The sequence below is a fragment of the Pleurodeles waltl genome, chromosome 9 (assembly GCF_031143425.1).
Source record: "Pleurodeles waltl isolate 20211129_DDA chromosome 9, aPleWal1.hap1.20221129, whole genome shotgun sequence".
NCBI lineage: Eukaryota > Metazoa > Chordata > Amphibia > Caudata > Salamandridae > Pleurodeles > Pleurodeles waltl.
In genome coordinates this window covers 278,601,079-278,619,921 of record NC_090448.1, presented here as the reverse complement: position 1 = coordinate 278,619,921, position 18,843 = coordinate 278,601,079, and the positions used below count along the sequence as shown (strand labels likewise).

Sequence of the window (18,843 nt, the reverse complement as noted above, 5' to 3'; positions counted from 1 at the left end):
GCTGCTCTGACCCCACACCAGTTTGTGGGGCTTGTCAAAATATGATCGTCGCATGATGATTCAGGATGCTGAGGGCAATACGCTAACACTTATTTACAAATGTGAACACCCCGCAGGAGAGCCTAATATGCCAGCTTTTGTGGAACCAACATGAAAACTGGAAGAGCAAAGTTGAGTCTGCATTATTGAGAGTTTAGAAGGCGGTAGCTCCGCTCACCAAGCAAAACTAGTGTGAAGCTCAGAGAACTACTTCATATCTATGAATGGCATTTTCTATTACTGTTTTTACTACATTTCTTCTGAATACAATGCTATATTTGATTTGATACCGATACATGATCCATGGCAGTGTCATGGGTTTAGGGGATGTATATTGTCTTTAGCTGCCACAATGACCCTAGGGGATCATAATACATAGATTTTACTGACAACTGTAGTGGGTACCTATAATGATGTTGTGGGATATTTAATTGGGAGGAGAAAATGAGTCATCACACAACGGACTGAGTGTCACAAAGAATTGATTGTCTATATATGGAGTTGGGAAGCATAACGTCTGAAATTGGCGGATTTCTCCATTGCTCATGCAGCTTCTAATACCACTGTGCTCTAATAAGCACTGCCCCACAGAGGACCCCCGTTCTTCCCACTAGCTAACCCAAAAAAGTGCCAAGGCTTGGATTGCTAGGTATTCATCGCTTGAGAATAACTGCTGAACAGCACATGAAGTTCTTTCAAGATTCATCAACATGTTACAAATAGCCCACATGTTTAAGTTCCTCGTAAGCTGTACTAGGAAGAAGACATACTGGATATCATGCCCACTGTGGAAACAACACACAAGATAGTCCAGGAAAGCGTAGCCAACACACATGAGAATGAAGAAGAATACAAATACTTGGTGAATACATGTACATTTCTAGGAACCTTTTTGTGACATTACATGTATCATGAACTACTTGAAGACTACTCATTTGTTTTAGATGGTGCACAGTTATTTTCACTTCAAAATGCGGTCTATGCATCCCATTACGAGGTTCATGTACAGCGTTGGTCCAATTTTGAGTCAGTTGTCAACTTATAATGGACCCTCTGTTGTTCCTATGCATATGTTAATTACTGTCCCTTTTGCTGGTGAATTCTTTAATCCAAACCACCCACTTATTACTAAATTATGTGCCTCATCAGGTAGTTGATAATTTCTCAACTTGCAACTGGGAGTCAAAATGAGCATCGACCACAACAGAAAATCAAATGTAAACTTCTAGAGAAAGGTGAAATCTATCAAACCCATCCAGCACATCCTCTATAGCTGAAAAGAGGAATGGACTGTACTGTACCTACCATATATACAGGGCATCCCATTATTTTTTATACTCCATATACTGCCTTTTTCAAGTCAATAACAAGGAGTTCATTATTTGGCATCTCAAAAATGCATGCAAGTTGCTGAACATAACAAATTCTTCGGATGTACCCACCTACTTCACTTCAACAGTATTCTCCTACCGTTAATGGGAAAGGTGAAACCCCCAATGCAAACTGTAAGAATCAAATGATAGTTATTGTGTAGCAATGGCTGACTTTCAGAACAAGGGCAATTGGTGTTAGATTAGTCACCTAAAGTGATTAGATCCTTACTTAAAGAAAAACGTTAAGCTTTCGGAGCACATTCTCGGTTAAGCGCATTACCTTTAAAGAATATTTATTGATTTAAACATATTCAATGCTGACTATAGAGTAATGTTGTAAGGTTCTGTAGTGAAAGCTGGGTGTACCAATGGAGTTTCTGTTTTGTTACTCTTTGTGTAATTTGAATATCATTTTCTTTAACTCAAAATACCTACACACAAAAATAAATCGCATCGCTCTACAAACCACTAATTTCACATGGTTTTAGCACTTTGTATTTTTGTATTATCACATGTGCAAATCTAAGCATTTACTATTGTATACAAGGGGCTCAAGTGATGCAAGTAGGATGGGATGTGCATTTTTTGTCTTTAGCTGTCCATTTGGATGACTAATCCGGTCAATTTGTAAATATTGTACATTACTCATCAAAGTGGTCCAGTTTTCGTTTTTTGTTTTCTAATAATCTGTGTTATTAAAAACCTAAAACCTTAAAGGGAATCATGTACATCGGTGTGTGTAGGCTGAAGCAGTTCCTATAGATTTGTCAGAAGAGGTAGATCATCCTTGAAATTAAAATAGCTGATTCAGCAACAGATCCTACAATACACAGATTTTTTCTTTACCCTTTTTAATGCCGAAATTGAAACATTTACCACCACTGAAGTTGTAGATGTGTTGGAAAAAGTCAGAACATGGCAAGGTATACTACCAGTGTGAACAACCAGCGCTTTATTGCATTTAAGAATGCTATGTCAGTAGTTAGTACTGACTACACAACATTTTTTTTATTGTCTGTATCAACAGACATGGAATGATGGAATTACAGGTAATGTAAGGAATGAGTTTCATTTAAGCCTTATTAAAAACAAATCTCATTACTGGCAGCACATATACATGAAGCACCATGCTAACAGTCTGAACTGTACCATTTTCCTCAAGGCTAAAAGTAGAAAAGACTTCCCCAAAACCACCCCTTTTATGCAATGGCAACAAGGCTGGACTGGCAAACTCAATCGAAAGACTTTGGATATGTTAACCAAAGTTGTTCAGCACAGTTCAACAAATTCTTCATGCTAGATATACAAGACAGACATATCTGATAGAGATGGTAGTGGAAATCTAACATTTGTTAAAAGTAACAACACTCGGATAAGCATCCAAGGATTATTACTGCAATGTACCATTCATGGACTATACGATTTAGATAAGCGTATATAAACAATTCTTTCTTGTCTATTTTATTCTACAAAGCCCTCGACATTTCATTTTGTATACTGATCTTCGAATGCAAACTCACAAGATTTACATTTAACTAACTTTTTGGTGACAAAGGCGGCCGTGACTCTCATTCCTGACAGCGATTTACCCAATACCTGGTACTACTTTTCATAATGAAGGCTTTTCTTTGAGAAAAAAAAACATGTAACAAATTGTCTTTACATCTTGGCACCTTGTAAAGTGTTTTATACAAAAGTTTAATAGATTGACACCCCGTCATTATTCACTACTTCACTGATAAACTTTGAAAGTGTGACCCTGGAATTCATCATGCAACATATTTACTGTGGCAGGAGAAAACACTTTCGATAACTTTTTTTCTTCAAACGTATGAACCTTTTTTATGACAGCCAGAAAAAGGCAGTGGTAAGATTACAGAGGATGTGGGAAAGTATCAAAACCAGTTTAACACAAAAACTGTACAAAATGCTTTGATCAATGACAGATCAAAAAATGGTCAATTATTTTACAATGTAAAAGTAAAATGATCCGGGATGTTCTCCTACATGTCAGCAGACGTCATCCAATAGTCTTAAAGCAAGGATAACCAATAAAATACATGTGCAGCATATTCTGCAGTTCTGTTACATACAGTAGTTTCTTCGAAGCTATTTTAGTATAGGTAATATAAAGCAGTTGAACAGAAAGCAAATGTGTTTTGACAAACAGGTATGCATTTATTCCTTTATGAGAACGATCTATAAAAATGGCCCTCATCCCTCCCCAATAAAGACAGAGGCTGACAGACACATTGGGATACATATGTACATTAAAATAAATCATTGTCTAAAAGAATAATTCTATATTTAGAAAGATACAGAATCAAGATCATGAAAAGGAAAGTGAAATTAGCTTGAAGTGAAGCCTGAGATTTTGTGTTGGTTCTCCAGCAAGGCTGCAAGATATCTTAAATGTAATGTTTCTGCCTTATTTTTTGCTATAGTCTTTAGACCAAGCATGCAAGACATACATCTAACTGCAACGAAGTGAAATGTGTTTTTTTTACATAATCATTATATAAAGGCTTTAACTGAGGTATGCATACCTGCAGTTTATCATGATGTTATCTTGACTCCTTTTTAGCTAAACACACTGATAATAAACTGATCCTACCAGCTTCGTAGCCACATTGGAATACTGAACTAACTGGCAAACATACTAAGATTGCTTCTCACAATCACGCATGGGTACTACCTGCACATCATCAAGCTTGCCTGAATATAATTTAAAACAAAATAATATGTCAAAGCCACCACAGACTGCCCTTGTTTTCAGAGAAAATGTAGTTGTGCAAAAAAAGTAACTGCCTACTAAGACTGGAGAATAAAAACTGTATGTGTGGATGTGGGTGTTAGTCCATTCCAAAACATCAACGGAAAGGGAAAAATGAAAAGAAATCAAACAAATATATATTTGAAGTTTTTTAAGTCAGCAAACATGCCACTAGTTTAAAAATGATTAAAGAATGAATTCTAAGAATATGACTACATATTTTGGTTACAGTTTTGGAAGCATTCTCTATCAGTCACAACAAAAATTATTTTCGTGGTAGTCAATTTTATGCAATGCCCATTTGCTTTCCAGGGTGGGCAATTACACTGTGGACTTCTGAATCTGTTAAGTGTGTAGACCAAAAAGCCCATTATTTGTTTTAAAAGTATCTAATATGGTCAATGTAGCGAAACATTAATTAAAATAACTTTGGTTCATAGATCTATTGGTCTTTTTAAAGTACTTAAAGGAGCAGTTTTGTTAGCAATAACCCTTTGTCTTGTCACTCCACTGTACATTCCTCCACCCCCTTTGATCAACAATAAGAGGATATTTGGCTTCATAATATAAAGCATATAACAGAGAACATAATTTACCTTTCTATAATCTCTTTGGTAATTTTCGAAAAAAGGACAGCAAAACTATAGATAAATCTCTTTAAAAAACTTTGGATGCGAAATAAAAATATAAGCTACAATTCTACATAAATAAGTGAATGAAGTGGCTGCAGAACAAAAAAAAGGCTTGCAAGTATTGGCTGTGAAGTATGGAATACTGTCTTACTAGAAGGAAAGCTCTAGTTCTGCCATTTTCTTCCACTTGCTGTCTTCCTCCATTAACTGGCATAAAATTTCATAACAAACATAACCGCAGTGTAGAATTTGCAGAGCTGAATTAATTAACACATACATAATTGGGCTCAATCCCTATTAACTCCAATTACAAATTTAAAATGAATCTAATTCACAGATTAATACCAGCAAGCAGTACTAAATTTGTAAATGCCGAGACCATAACCACATACAGAAAGGTACTGTAATTAAATTACATATTTTGCTTGCAGCTTGCAAATTCAAAAAATGAAATTGTGTGTGCGCGTCTGTGTATAATCATTTGATAATCCTAGCCGTTTATAACATTCATTCGCTGGCACATCAAAACAGGTGTTAAGCCGCTGTAGGACAGCCTATAAAGCCAAGAGTGAGTGTAGGATGTTTGTGCTGTTGATTTGATTGTGTTCCCATTTGTGTCAAACAACTACTGCTTTGTGACATGAACCTGTGTTGCTTCATGCACTGTTCCTATGTCCAATTGTCTCTGTCTCAATTTTGCAGTACTTGAACATGCAAGATAGTGCATCCTCATTATGCATCGTGCAGCATGTTGGGGACCTTCTTACATTTAAAAAAATTACCAAAATGGAATGATTTTGTGTGTTTAGACAAAACCTGGTCAACTTGGGTGACACCTGGAATGAATGACAGCAACTACAAACAATTGAATGACATTCTGCTTCATATAATAAAACAACTATTAACATTCATCACGAAGTAGAGAAAACGTACAGCCTCCTAGAGGCTGTGGGCCTTAGCAGAGGCCTGAGGTCAAAACTTAAAACGATGCGGTAGAAGCAAAGGAAAGGAAGTACATTAAAAAGTTTGGGATAATTATTCTGCCTCCTGTCTTCCCAATCCCTTGTACATACATATACAGTAGTCCCCATCCCAAATGGAAGCAAAATAATTAAAGGCAGTGATAATCAAGTTAACATGCAGTACTGTGCAAATACGTTGTCCACTGGGATCCTTAAAATCTGCAAATGTTTGATTTGCAACTTCAAAGTACATGCTTAGTTTCGAATCTTCAATCTCTCTGTTAGCAGGACTGCAGTCCAATTTCTGCTGCTAAGTGTGAGGAGGTGAATCCGTTTAACAAATTTACAACACTGATGTTGACTGTAAGAGAGGAAATTCCCAAGTACCAAACAAGTCCATCCAATGCACAGAGTACAAATTCCTTTTTTCAACAAAAAGTAGAAAAATCAAAAATGCTCCCAAATAGGATACTTGATGGCACTAAGAGTTAACACGTCAGATTTGTCAAAATGAACTGTGAACCCTCCTGGCTGTACAATGGAGCGATCTCAGTAAAATTTGACTTGTTTTTCCAATCTTCATTCTCAGGACAGTGAAAATGTAGATGTTTATTCCAGGTCCTCATTTACAGGTTCGTCTTCATAATCTCGGTCTGGATCAAACTCAGGACTGTGATTGGCTGTTGTCACTAAGGACAGAGGACCTTCATTCTCATCTGGGTCTAATGGCTCTTCTTTCACATGTACACTATGCCTGAAACAATAAAAGGGCACTAGTTAATATAAAGCTGTCCTAAAAATACTTCACTTATATAGTAATGCAGGGACAACAGAAAGGTAAAGACACCAGGATGAACAAATGTATCTGAAAGCAGTATGACTACAAAAATAAAAAGCATACTGTAAAAATCGATTTAAAATGAAGATTCTTATAAGTGACTGTTTTCTACAAAAATGCAGATTTTTCTTAATAACAAAATTAAAGGGCTGCTAGGGATCTGCAGATAAACAGATGAAATTACAAACACAAAAAAGTGGGGCAGTGAATTGTCAGGGCAGTAAGCTTAGGGAAGCTGGGCTAATCATTTCTCGCTGTGTGTTCTGCTTCTCTAGTTAACATGCGGAACCTATGAGCTAACTCTCCAGAGGACGACCCCAAGCGAGGTTCCATCATTAATCAACTTCAAGCAAACATAGAGAAGAGACACCAAGATACATGCTTTAAAGCTCAAATTAATTCATATTTTTACAAACTGTCAATAAGGAAAGAAAAGGCCTGCCAGGGAACAAAAATGGAAAGGAAAAAGGGTTGCTAAAGACAACAATATAATTCGAAGGCTGAGTCCTAACGAGGATAATAACACTGTCAGCTGTAAACAAGCCAAAACATGATCTCCAGCTCGTGGTGGGCAAAAGGATGCAGTCAGGAGATGAGATCTGCCAAAGTTCTCATTACAGGCTAGCAGATGAATAATACACTGGGGAATGTGGTTTGATTCCACAACACAGACCTGATAAGAAATGCAATGTTCCTCTTAAAGTATACTTAAAAGCCTTTAATCAATGCGAATGTGTTTTGGAGTGATGCTTGTAATTTGCAAAATGCAAAGAAGCAAACATGACTCTTTTAAGTACTGTTGTATTATCTCCTCGTGACCAATGCAGCGGGGTACATCTTAATCGTCTACAACGTTATGTTACAAGGATCCAAAGTGTCAAGCTTGGAGGCACTGAACTACACAATAATCTGTCGTGTGTGTTGTTACTCAAGTGGCTGCTGCACAGTGGTTTGCACAAAAGTCCAACGACCGAAGCACTTAAAACGCATCCACTGGTGACAGTCACCATCATAATCTTACCCATCAGTAGGTATCACCAACGGTCTGTGGTGGTGTGCTGAGCATCTGAAGTAAGTACACACTAGAACAATGTATGGCTGTAAAACATGCCACTGCAAAAGCTGTGACATTGGCTGCTACTCTGTGCTTGTCCAGGCGGACTTTATTATATAAAGAATAGGTTCAGGTTTCTAATATATTGGTCCTCTGTGTAGGCAGAAATCCTTCATCTGTTACAAAGAAGTCTACTCTGCCCCAGGCCTTCTTTTAATGTATGAATTTACGTATATGGAATTTCTGTAGCATGAACCTAGTAAAAAGGCAGTGGAGCACTGTACATGGTCAAAGACAAGCATAAAGACTAATACCCTGTGATGCAGTATTCTTAAATGAGCCGAGTCTTCAAAGAACACTATATTAAAACACCTCAACTTTCCACAACTGTCTGCCTTTCCCCTTATTCCTTGATTTTATGCTTATCTTTGACCATGACCACAGCTCCGCTGCCTTTTGGTTAGGTTTGTTAACCACAAGTAATGCCCCTTGAATGATACCAAATGGTACAGCAGTGGGCTGGTGCCTGTGTCTTCCATATAGTCTGTTTCCTGGTTTACTTGGGGACATACCCATGCAAATCATAGCACAATTTTCAAACTAAGGAATTAAGTTGTTTGGCCGACCTCTTTCTTGAGGGAGGTAGACATAGTGCACAAACCCAGGAGAGGGTATGGGTTTAGATTCCACCCACCCTCTTCCACCCAGAGGTAGACCACTAGAGTCCTGCACCTTTATAGTCTGCATGGTTGATGGCAGGTAGTACGGATTTTTGCTTACACCTCAACACTGTGGAGCCAGTCTGTATGATAAAGACAGCTTATTTATTAATCTGTATAGGGAAAACGGTATCAACATGTAAACATCTATATGTTAAATTCATACAGGTAGTAAGTATTCATCAGTGGCCTGAGTGTAGTTGTGAAATTCAACGCTATGGAATCTGCAGTTAATTTTCAGTTGTCACATCAATACACTTATCATATCAGAAGAAAAATAAGCTTTAACATTGCATTGATATTTTTTGGAATAAGGGCTAAACGTTTTGCCTCATTTTTTAAACATGACAAATGTGTATTATCTCCATTATAGTGAGGGGAAAGAGGAAAAGGAAAATTAAGTTTGAATGTATGTAAATATACAAAAAAACTAAAATCAGGAATATGAGTGAAAGCTCTGTAATGAGAGGTGGGGAACCAGAAGTAGAAAAGGGGGTGTTTATTCCATACGTAAATCACCCATGACGCTCTGCGACCAGCCAGCTTAGAACCCAAAAGAGAATGTATGAACTGCTGTTGCAATCCATGCTCGCTGGGCAGAAGACATGTTGAATACAAACGGGTTCGTAGCAAAACACATGCATGTGTAACAACCTGTTTATAGAACAGTGTGGCGCACGCCGCTACGCTACACCTACATCACCTTCCCCCCTACAAACGAAAATGGAAAAAAAAACACACAACGGAAGACATTTGAACAAAATAGCTCAATAACAGACAATTAATACATCACAACATATCTGAATTTGGCTAGTATTTTGACATCACGTGCACCCGTCGGCCTTCCGTTTACTTGTCTAGATGTCAAACCCGGAACAGATGGAATAAAAGAAGACCCTTCTGCAACAGTCCCGACACCTACGACCTGATCTAATGGTAACCCCTGCAGGACGTACTCATGAAGCCCAATCCGATTCAACATTTTTTATGGGAGATCGCAAAGCCCTCCGTCAAATTCTGTAATCTCTCTTTGGGCTTCCAACCACACCCATGTCACGTCAGTCACTTACATTGGTTCATGGGCTTGCCTTTTAAAATCCACTTACTTTCATTTGTGAAAGGCATGCATACGTCATGCCTTTTCCGGTGTTTAGCCCACCTACACAGCACCGGTTAACTACTAAAAACATACACGAGGCTCAATATTTTCAGCATGGTGCCTGGACTACTTTATCTGTTTATTTTCCACGCAGAGCGATTGTGCTGCATTTTACATAGTGGGATCGCGCTGCGTCTTTTTTCTCTTCGAGCAAATGCAAGACCCATTGCATTGAAAATGCTTGTTTTCATATGATGTCAGTCTACTACTCAGAAAGTCTTATATTCCTCCATCCCTTATTGTTAAGTAGCACTGCACACTTTCCAAACTTGCTGATCATGACAGGGGAAGAAAAAAACTTCACTCTCCCTTTCTAACTTTGACAGGGCTTTTAATCAGCACCCAGACACCCTTAACTATATCATGCCTGGAAACATTGTGCCTCTAGTCAAATTTTTGCTTCATTTTAATTTGCCTTGAAGTGACATTAAAGACGACTTCTTCCTTGTTCACACAACCATCTTCCCCAACCTTCTCTACTTTTTTTCTAGCTAAGTAGAAAACAAGGCTGTATGAGCACTTCTTCCTCCAAGTAATGAAAATTGAGTTAACCTTGTAGTGCAGTGTGGTGTTGTAAAATAGCACCACATTTTTTGTTTTCGAAACATTTTCACATCCAGATTTTAAGCTAAAGCAGTCTGTATCCCCCTCTTAATGAGTCTGTGTCCTCTCTCGGCCAACCCATTGGAGAAAGGTGAGTACAGTGCTACTTGAAGATGGGTTATGTTAGGACTTTTCAAAAATGTACACATGGGCTCAGAGGCAAAGTGTATTCCATTGTCAGTGATGATGCTCCTTGGATATAACTGCTCCGAAAAATCCACAGCTGAATATGTATCAGGTGACCTAACAAATGAAAAGTACATCTATTTGGAGAAGTAGTCTACAACCAAAATCAAATACCTCATGTTGTCAGGTAACAAAACATACGGCCCAGAAAAATCTAGCCCCCGTTTCTTCCATGTTGTATCTGGGAAGGCCACCAGATGTAACCATGTTTTGCTAAATCTCCAGTGCTTGTCCAAGAGTAAGCATTCAGAGCACTTGTGTATCATGAATGTAACTTGTGAGTCAATGGCAGGCCACCAATAGTGTTGCTTAATGCACATGGTAGTTTTGGTAGCACCCAAATGACCCAGGTGTTCTTGGTTAAAGATGGCACTACACAGCTTGGTGGTTGGAACATATGAATCTCCCCTCAATAACAGACCATTCAGCATAGACAGACCATCTGCAACTTGACCAAATGACTTCAACTCACCCACCATATGTCTCTTTTTGGGCCAAACTTGGGACAATGTAACCTTTTACCTTACTTAAGGTTTCATCATTCTGATAAGCCAACATACACTCAGATACCATCAGTGGAGATAAAGTGCAAGTTTGAGTGACTCTACCAATGCAGCACATTTCATGTCATCCAAAATGCATCTATCATCCGTGTCTTCAAAGGGCATACGTGATAAACAGTCCTCACAAACATTTTTCTTAAGTTTTGACAAAAGTGTAGTGGCTTATGGTCCATGTGTAACTTGAATCTGCAGCCCACACTTGCATCTTAAACCTGTGAACAGCTGAAAAACACAGGCCAAAGCCTCACGCTCTATGGCCCTGTATTGTTTCTCAATCTGTCTTAAAGACCTTGACGCAAAGGCCACAGTCAGTTATTTCCCAGACACATTCTGACTCAAGATGGCGTCTAGGTTCCCTTAACTGGCATCCAAAGTGATAGTGGAGGTGTGACTCTCCTGGAAAGTACTCAATGCAGGTGCCATATCTATGAGGCTTTTAACTTCATTGAACGCATTTTCTCTATCAGCAGACCAAAATAATTTCTGTCCTTTCCTAAGCAGTACTCTCAGTGACTCCGCTGCTTGGGCGAAACTGGGTACAAAATGTGCATAGTATTCAGCAAGGCCTAGAACGGTGTGCAAGGCATCCCTGTCAGTAGGAGCCTTGGCTCCTTTAACGAACTTCATGAGGGAACATTTTGGCTTGATCCCTGATGCAGACAATAAGTGGCCTAAGTACTCCAACTAGCCTGCAGCAAATTTGCACTTATCCCGCCTAATCGTCATACCCCTCAGTGATAGAATAGTGAGGAGCCATTTCAAAATCCAGCATGTCTCTCTAAAGTGTGTGCGAAGACCAGGATGTCATTCTGATAAGCCTGCACTATCCTGATACTACCAAACAGATTGTGCATGAGTTCTTAAAATACACTAGCAGGCTGACACTAGTCCAAACTGCAATCTCAGCATTTGTAGGTGCCAAAGAGCATGACAAAGGTAGTCAGTTCCTGGGACTCCTTCGCCAAAGTCACCTGGTGATAGACTGACATTAACTCAATTACTGAGAACCGCTTCGCCCCACCCAGGTTGGCCAGTAGTTCCTGGATTTTGGGAAGGGGGTGACAGTCCACTAGAATTTTGGAATTAAAGGGTTCTCAAGTCAGCCCAAAGCCTGATCTCACCTGACCTCTTTCATACGACTACAATCGGTGCGACCCAAAGTGACCTTTTGAACATAAATTCTGCAACATGAGCCTTAACTATTCCCTGAAGCTCAACAGGATGGGTCGCACCTTGTGAACAACAGGCTGAGCTTTATCCTAATGGAATGTTCAAATCCTCTTGCTTGCCCACAAAAAAGATACTTGAATTCTTCCAGTACTTCTTGTAAAGGATCCAACAAGCTATAGACATAGTTTGCAGGTAACTCTCCCAGTGCGACTGTAACATCAGCATCTGGCTTTAACAATAGCTCCATCCTAGCCAGATCCTGCCACCCTAACATGTTTTTACCTTTTAAGGCCACAACAATTTTAGTAAATGTTTCTCTCCCAAGGCAAACCACCTTGGCAGAGAAAAATCCCAACATCTCAAATTCTATTTCTCTGAATGCCTTTGGATTGGCATCAGTGGGTGTCAGAGGCCTGTCCAAGACCTCATGGAACATGGTGTCCCTCAGGATAGTGATCGAAGAACCTGAGTCTGCTATGACCTGTAATTAAATATCATCAATTATTGCCTCACATGCGGTACCCTTGACTGGTGTACAGATATAATTGTATTCAATTGTCAACATTCCATTGTTAATTGACTATGTGCACGAATCAATCTCAGTATCCACACAATCAATTGAGACTGGGGTCTTGTTACTCCTGCATGTGATTTGAAAGTGGCCTATCTTGTAAAGTTACTGAGGTGGCTCTTCGAACCACACCTGTAGCATGTATAAGAGGTTTTTTTTCTGTACATACTTGTATGTTCTGTTCTTGGTGTTCACAAAACACACGGGCTCCACTTGATGATCCCCTTTAACGGCCACCGCACTCACAAAAGCGTCTGAATTAAGTACTTTGGACGAAATGGAGGATCTTTCTGTAATTTTGGACAAGTCAATGACCTCTGTGAGTGTTGGGTTACAACAACTCAGCAGGCTTTCCTGATTCTCCCTGGACGAACAGCTGTACACAAATTTATGACAGATGTACGTGTCCAAGTTTGGGCCAAATTCCTTAGGGCGGAGATGTACTCCTCAATCCCCCTCTTCAGTAGCTTGCTTACGTTTAAAGAAGTTGTGACGTTCCAGCATAACACTGGGCTCATCTGAGAATTGCTTGCACAGGTGCTCAACAGTTTCAATATATTCATTCCAGCATGACTCGCCTGACTGACCACGGGGCACTTGAATGGGAGGTAAATGCTGATAGATTTGCTGAGCAACTGCCAGACAGTAATGCAAACTTCCCTTCTGAAATATAATCGCCTGCCACAATGTGACTCTCAAACGGTCTTAACCAGTTTAAGGCTGGCTTCCCTGGTCACCCTAAAAAACGAGGTGGTTTAGTGATTTTTTGAGGTTTTGTCATACTGCCAAAGTTACACAGTACCAGTAAAACACAAACTCCAAATACCTGCCGCATGAAGATTTACTATGCTGGGAAACTCCAATGTAGACTTCAATGAAGAAGAATCCACCACATGTGTAGCTGTTGGGAGGATATTGGCGAAGTAATTAATCTGCATTTTACCAGATGTTTAACCATGTGTGCCTGAAAAACACAGCCTAACCAGAAATGACTGTTTGTAGTATTGCCTGCCAAACAAATGCGGCCCAAAGATGCATGATGACATCTCGCCATGACGTGCACCATTGATCGCAGCACAACACTTGACTGAAAGCATGTAGATACATGAGACAGCAGGAGCCGTGAGGAAAGGCAGGATGCATGCCAGACAGGACTTCGCTGCTTGAATTATGCACCTCACTGCGGTGCACCGTGCTGCTCCCACAACGGTCCGAAGCCTGAAAGTGCTGGTAGCACTGGTGAAAAAGTTGATAGAGGAGCCATGGCTGACACAGGCTACTGCCAGTGAAACTTGAATCTTGAGTTCTAAAATGACATTGATGGGCAAAAGTAACACATCATGTTTCTTTATTGACCTCCCAAAGGCATACAACTAACTTGACCAAACGTGAGAGGTGCCAGTTAACGTTTGGTGCAAGTAGGTAAAGGTTTAGGTGTATATCGGAGTAAGGTTACTTATAAAGTGGAAAAACTGGATACACCAGAACTGAGCACTCTACAAAGTTGGGGGGTTACAAGAATGTGCTTTGTGTACTTTGGTTTTCTGATACCTTCACTTTCTGCTAGGGGATATAATACGTAACTTTACTGAAGACATCACACAGTAATACCTGCGAACAATAAATATGTAGAGGGAGCATTCATTTTTTACTATAATTTTAATGATTCCAGATTTTATTACCACAGGACCCCCAAACCTGGTGAACTCCTAGGCCTAATTCAATGGCAACAAAGAGTGTCAGTTCACACAGTGTAGTTTTTGCTACATTTTTAAAGGCATGGCTATCAGACCAAATTTGGTTGAATTGTATCTATTACAAAGGACAAGAAAACATTAAATTGTTTTCGAAACTTAGTATGTTTGTTTGAGAATCTTGGGCCATATGCACGAACACATTTTCACATAGACACAGAATGGGCAAAACTGCTTGCTACATCTGGCCCCGGTCACTTATTAAGTTCCTCTAAAATTAAAATGCTGCAAAGAATACTTCTGCTTTATCAGGAGCAGGAAAGGTAAGGCAGAGTATGGTCAGGCTGAGTTTACAATCTACACCAATTTAAATGCTTTATTCAATGAATGTTTCTTCATCTCTAAACAATAGCACACGTTAGGAGGACACTCCCATAAAAATTGATCTAGAGGAAGCAAATGCATATATTCATATAGATGAAGACCAGGGTAATGTGTATTATGTGCCAGTCATACAGTATATTAATTTGTCATGTTACCCTATTGGACTTTTTTTTGCGGTGGCAGATATTCAGTAAGGTGCAAACAATGGTGGTAGCTCATTCAAAATACAGGAGATGGACGCAACTGGTGGACACATACCATAGTACACTGACCACTGGTCTCCAGAAAATGGGAAAAGGTCCAGATGGTGAAAGACTAATGGTTACATCATAAACTGAGGTAAATCTAAACTTGACTAAAGTGCGAGTGTCTGGGTACTTAAAGACTGATAAAAGAGTTCTGAATAGGCTTTGGAAAAACTTCATCCTTATTGGAGATGGGTATTTTATCTCTTTGCATTATCAACTAAGCTGTCCTTTCTTGCTTAACCAAGTTATAAACACAAAGTTGCAGCAACCCAGTGTACGCAGGTAGAACTATGTTTATGATTGACTCCAGTCTTGGGAACATTGTCAAGGGAATATAACACACTGTGCAACATTTTTTAAGCCACTCCACTTGGACGAGGGTGACGCTTGTAAAAGTGGAAACCTTGGTCGTAGAATAAAGACAAGACAGGCTCTTTATGCAAGTACTCGAAAACTGAATTGAGAAGCAAGACATAATGGTACGTAGATCCTTTGGCCCTGTTCCGTAGGCATCCCCAGGCATACTTAGAAGCTGATATATATTGCTGGGAGGGCTATCTAGAGACTCCCAGCACCATCCAGTACTGCTCACAAGAATCATTTAGAGCACAATACTATATTTCCTATAAACCTATACATTTTTGATCCTAAATCAACTTGATGCCTGAGCGCAAAAGCACTCCTCACATACTGTTTACACATTTTTATTTATGGAATTTCACTGTTTTAATAGTTAAACAAATGAGGCGAAGCACAAAGACTAGGCTAGCAAGACATGGACACATTCAAGGTAGTTCAAATCTCCAGGAACCCAAACAAAAATAACTATCTAAAAATTCCTTTGATTTAAAGGCCACCTCAGAATCTCCTTCAAATGTACGACACGGATTATTGCAGGACAATGAAACATCACTTCCATCACCACAAATCCCTAAAGGTGTGAAAATAATGGAAACATGAAAATGTCTCAGAAATGTCTAGGATTCCATAATGAAATAAGGACCACTCACTTCAATAATCCATTTGACCAACTCTTATAAATTCTGATCATTTGTTTAAAGCATTCGTAATGTGAGTAACCTGTATCATCATATTTAAATGTAAAACATTAAAAGTATGCCTCCAAACAAAGTGATATGGTCTTATTTAACTAAAAGAGTCCAGTGAAACAAAATCACGTATTTTGGGCCCGTTTACTATCACATATTGTATTTGGGCCACTACGTTTTGAATGTAGGTCTTCATTTTCGAAGGCTGATAATTTAAGCATATCAACGAGGCAAATTAACCAGAATGCAACTATAACTACAGCTGTGATTACATTTAGAACCACATCACCTATACGCCAGTGCAATCTTAATGGAGCAATAGTTACAATCAATCAAGTGTACCGTACAGAGTAGTTTCTCTTCCAATTAAGATGGCCAATGTGGCGAAGTAACCAATACATGCAGCAGCATCACAGGCACACCTTCAAAACTAGACTGCCTACAACTCTAGCATCAATTTTTGCTGCCAACGGCATTAACTGTTGTCTTTGGAGATTTAACTCTACCAAAACCTCAGTTCCACCAAAACGTCTTAAAATACCTCTCAAGAGCCACCCCACCCTCTCTTCTGTACCTTTTTTGTTACAAACTCAGACCCTGTAAAATTCATGTATTGAAAAGCAGAGCCGCCGCACCGCCCTTTGCTTCTTGTGGTAACATATATGTATTTCACAGAGGACTGTCCACATAATGCCCCTACTAACTTTGTCTTAGGTAATTTAAACAAAAATCTATAAATTAAGCATTACTTCACAAATGTCATCATTCATTATTGTATAAATAATAAATAGTACTGGATGCCAAGTATTAAGTTTTGTTTACTACGGGTATCAAGAGTTGAGAGAAGGGAAAATCTTCTGTACCTAAACACAAGTGCACTTGAGGTTTTTGAAACATGGCAGTCTGTGTTTAAATGAGAACAGGAAGAGTAATTTGGCAACTCAATTGCTAGATCAAATTAATTAATATTATTTTAAAGTTGGTGAGTGGCCCTTGTATGTTCGCCAATGTTCCATATTTGAACTTCTCTATGCTATTTTCCAACTTAGCTCAACAAATATATGTCTGGTTAATTTGTAAACTAAACTTCGGTGTAATCCAATACCAGAATGTGGCATTTGGCTATTTCTAGGCGTGGTCAAAAAATTCTGCTCTGCCGGCAAAGTTTTACCCACTTCCAGCAAAACTCTGCCAACTGCTGCATGGCAGAGTTTTTTCTTGCATGCAGCTCGCAAACGGTAAATCAGCAAGAGCAAGTGAGAATTTGTACCGCTAAGTGTGATTTTCAGGTGCTCGAATGCCTCCCGGCAAGATTTCGCTGCCCTGGCGGTCGCAGCAGGTGGCAATAGTCTGTGTTGAGAAAGCTCCTGCTTGAGTAGAAAATCTACTTGAGTGGCAAAAAGAAAAGCCCTCTGGTAAGCCGCATGGTGCTGTTTGTGCTGATTTTACAAAGCTCCTGGCGCTAAAAATCAGAGCCAGCAGCATGATGTGCCCGAATTCCGCCTAGTTGCGGAACTCTGCAGTACCTGCATAGTGAAATCCCTCGAGTTCTGCCCACCCTAAGCTATTTCTTTAACCAGACAAGTGGGAGCTAAGGATCTGAAGAAATAGGTCATTTGCTTAGAATTGGAAGATGTGTTGATGACTCCCCTTACAGTCCCATTCCAGCTGATTTAGATGTTAGGTGTATGTGGACTTCCCTAGGTGTCCTAACATCTATGTCAATGGCATCAAAATGGTTGCAAGTTATGAGAGTTACTCCGACGCCATTCCTGGTGGCATCCATTCTGCCTGAGGCTATCATGTTACCCAGGGCAGTCCCAGGGATGAAAAAGTCCACAATGGTCCCAAAACTCTTTGGAGAAAACTCCCAGTGATACAGGGACATCAGGGCATTTTTGTTCTGAAAAACACTATGGGCCTGATTACAACTTTGGAGGAGGTGTTAATCCGTCCCAAAAGTGACGGTAAAGTGACAGATATACCACCAGCCATATTACGAGTCCATTATATCCTATGGAACTCATAATATGGCTGGTGGTATATCTGTCACATTTGGGACGGATTAACACCTCCTCCAAAGTTGTAATCAGGCCCAATGTCCTGACATTCCTGCTGTCTACCACTGCAGAAGTTATTTCAGCACCCAACATCACCAATGTGCAAGTGATTGCACTGATCTCTTATCCGTTTTGCAATTTCTGCCAGTAACATGTTGAACCACAATGCTTTTAAAGCTTTCAAGTTAAATCCAGTGCTTAATCATAGCAAGTGGTTACTGCTACTGGCTACCGGCATACTTTTTTGGGAAAAGCACTTTTTTCCAGTTTGGACATTTTCCAAGAAAGAAAAACACACAAACTGGAAAGAAGAAGGACGGAATAACAAGTACAAAGGTTAAAACCGAGAACCAGCATGAGTGACATAAAGGGAGAGGGTGTGTCTGGTGGTGAATTAAAGAGGCATGAGGTCAGACGCAGGCTTCTGAGCAGAGCTTTGGGCAGCTGACACTCATTCTTTCATAGCCTTTTAGAGCACTGCTGAGAGCCATACCAGTTGTTAAAGACACTGAACTTGTGTTATAGGCCCTAGCTTGTATAGCCTGAGGCAGAGGGGTTAAAGGGCATTTAGAACATTTCACCCACTAAGGGTGGAATGTACTAAATTAAAAAGGGAAAAACATGAAGACAAACATTGGAATGTTGGCGCTCTGGGCTTATAGCAGCCATTTTAAACCCCGGAGCTACTCCATTGTCTTAAATGGAACTCTCTGCTTTCCAACGTTCTAATACAGCCTTATAACTATAACTTGTTTTTTGTGCATAC

General features: G+C 39.6%; 1 protein-coding gene across 21 annotated transcripts in view; it reads right to left on the bottom strand.

Moving 5' to 3' along the window:
* Positions 1-2,331: 2,331 nt before the first annotated feature.
* The window catches only part of FOXP1 (forkhead box P1), a 767,794-nt gene continuing 751,282 nt past the window's right edge, over positions 2,332-18,843 (bottom strand). For all 21 annotated transcript variants that reach the window (XM_069206714.1, XM_069206716.1, XM_069206710.1 and 18 more), the window contains one exon: positions 2,332-6,533. In XM_069206714.1, coding sequence (XP_069062815.1) covers positions 6,389-6,533 — 145 coding nt within the window. In that variant the 3' untranslated portion in view covers positions 2,332-6,388. The remainder of the gene's footprint in view (positions 6,534-18,843) is intronic.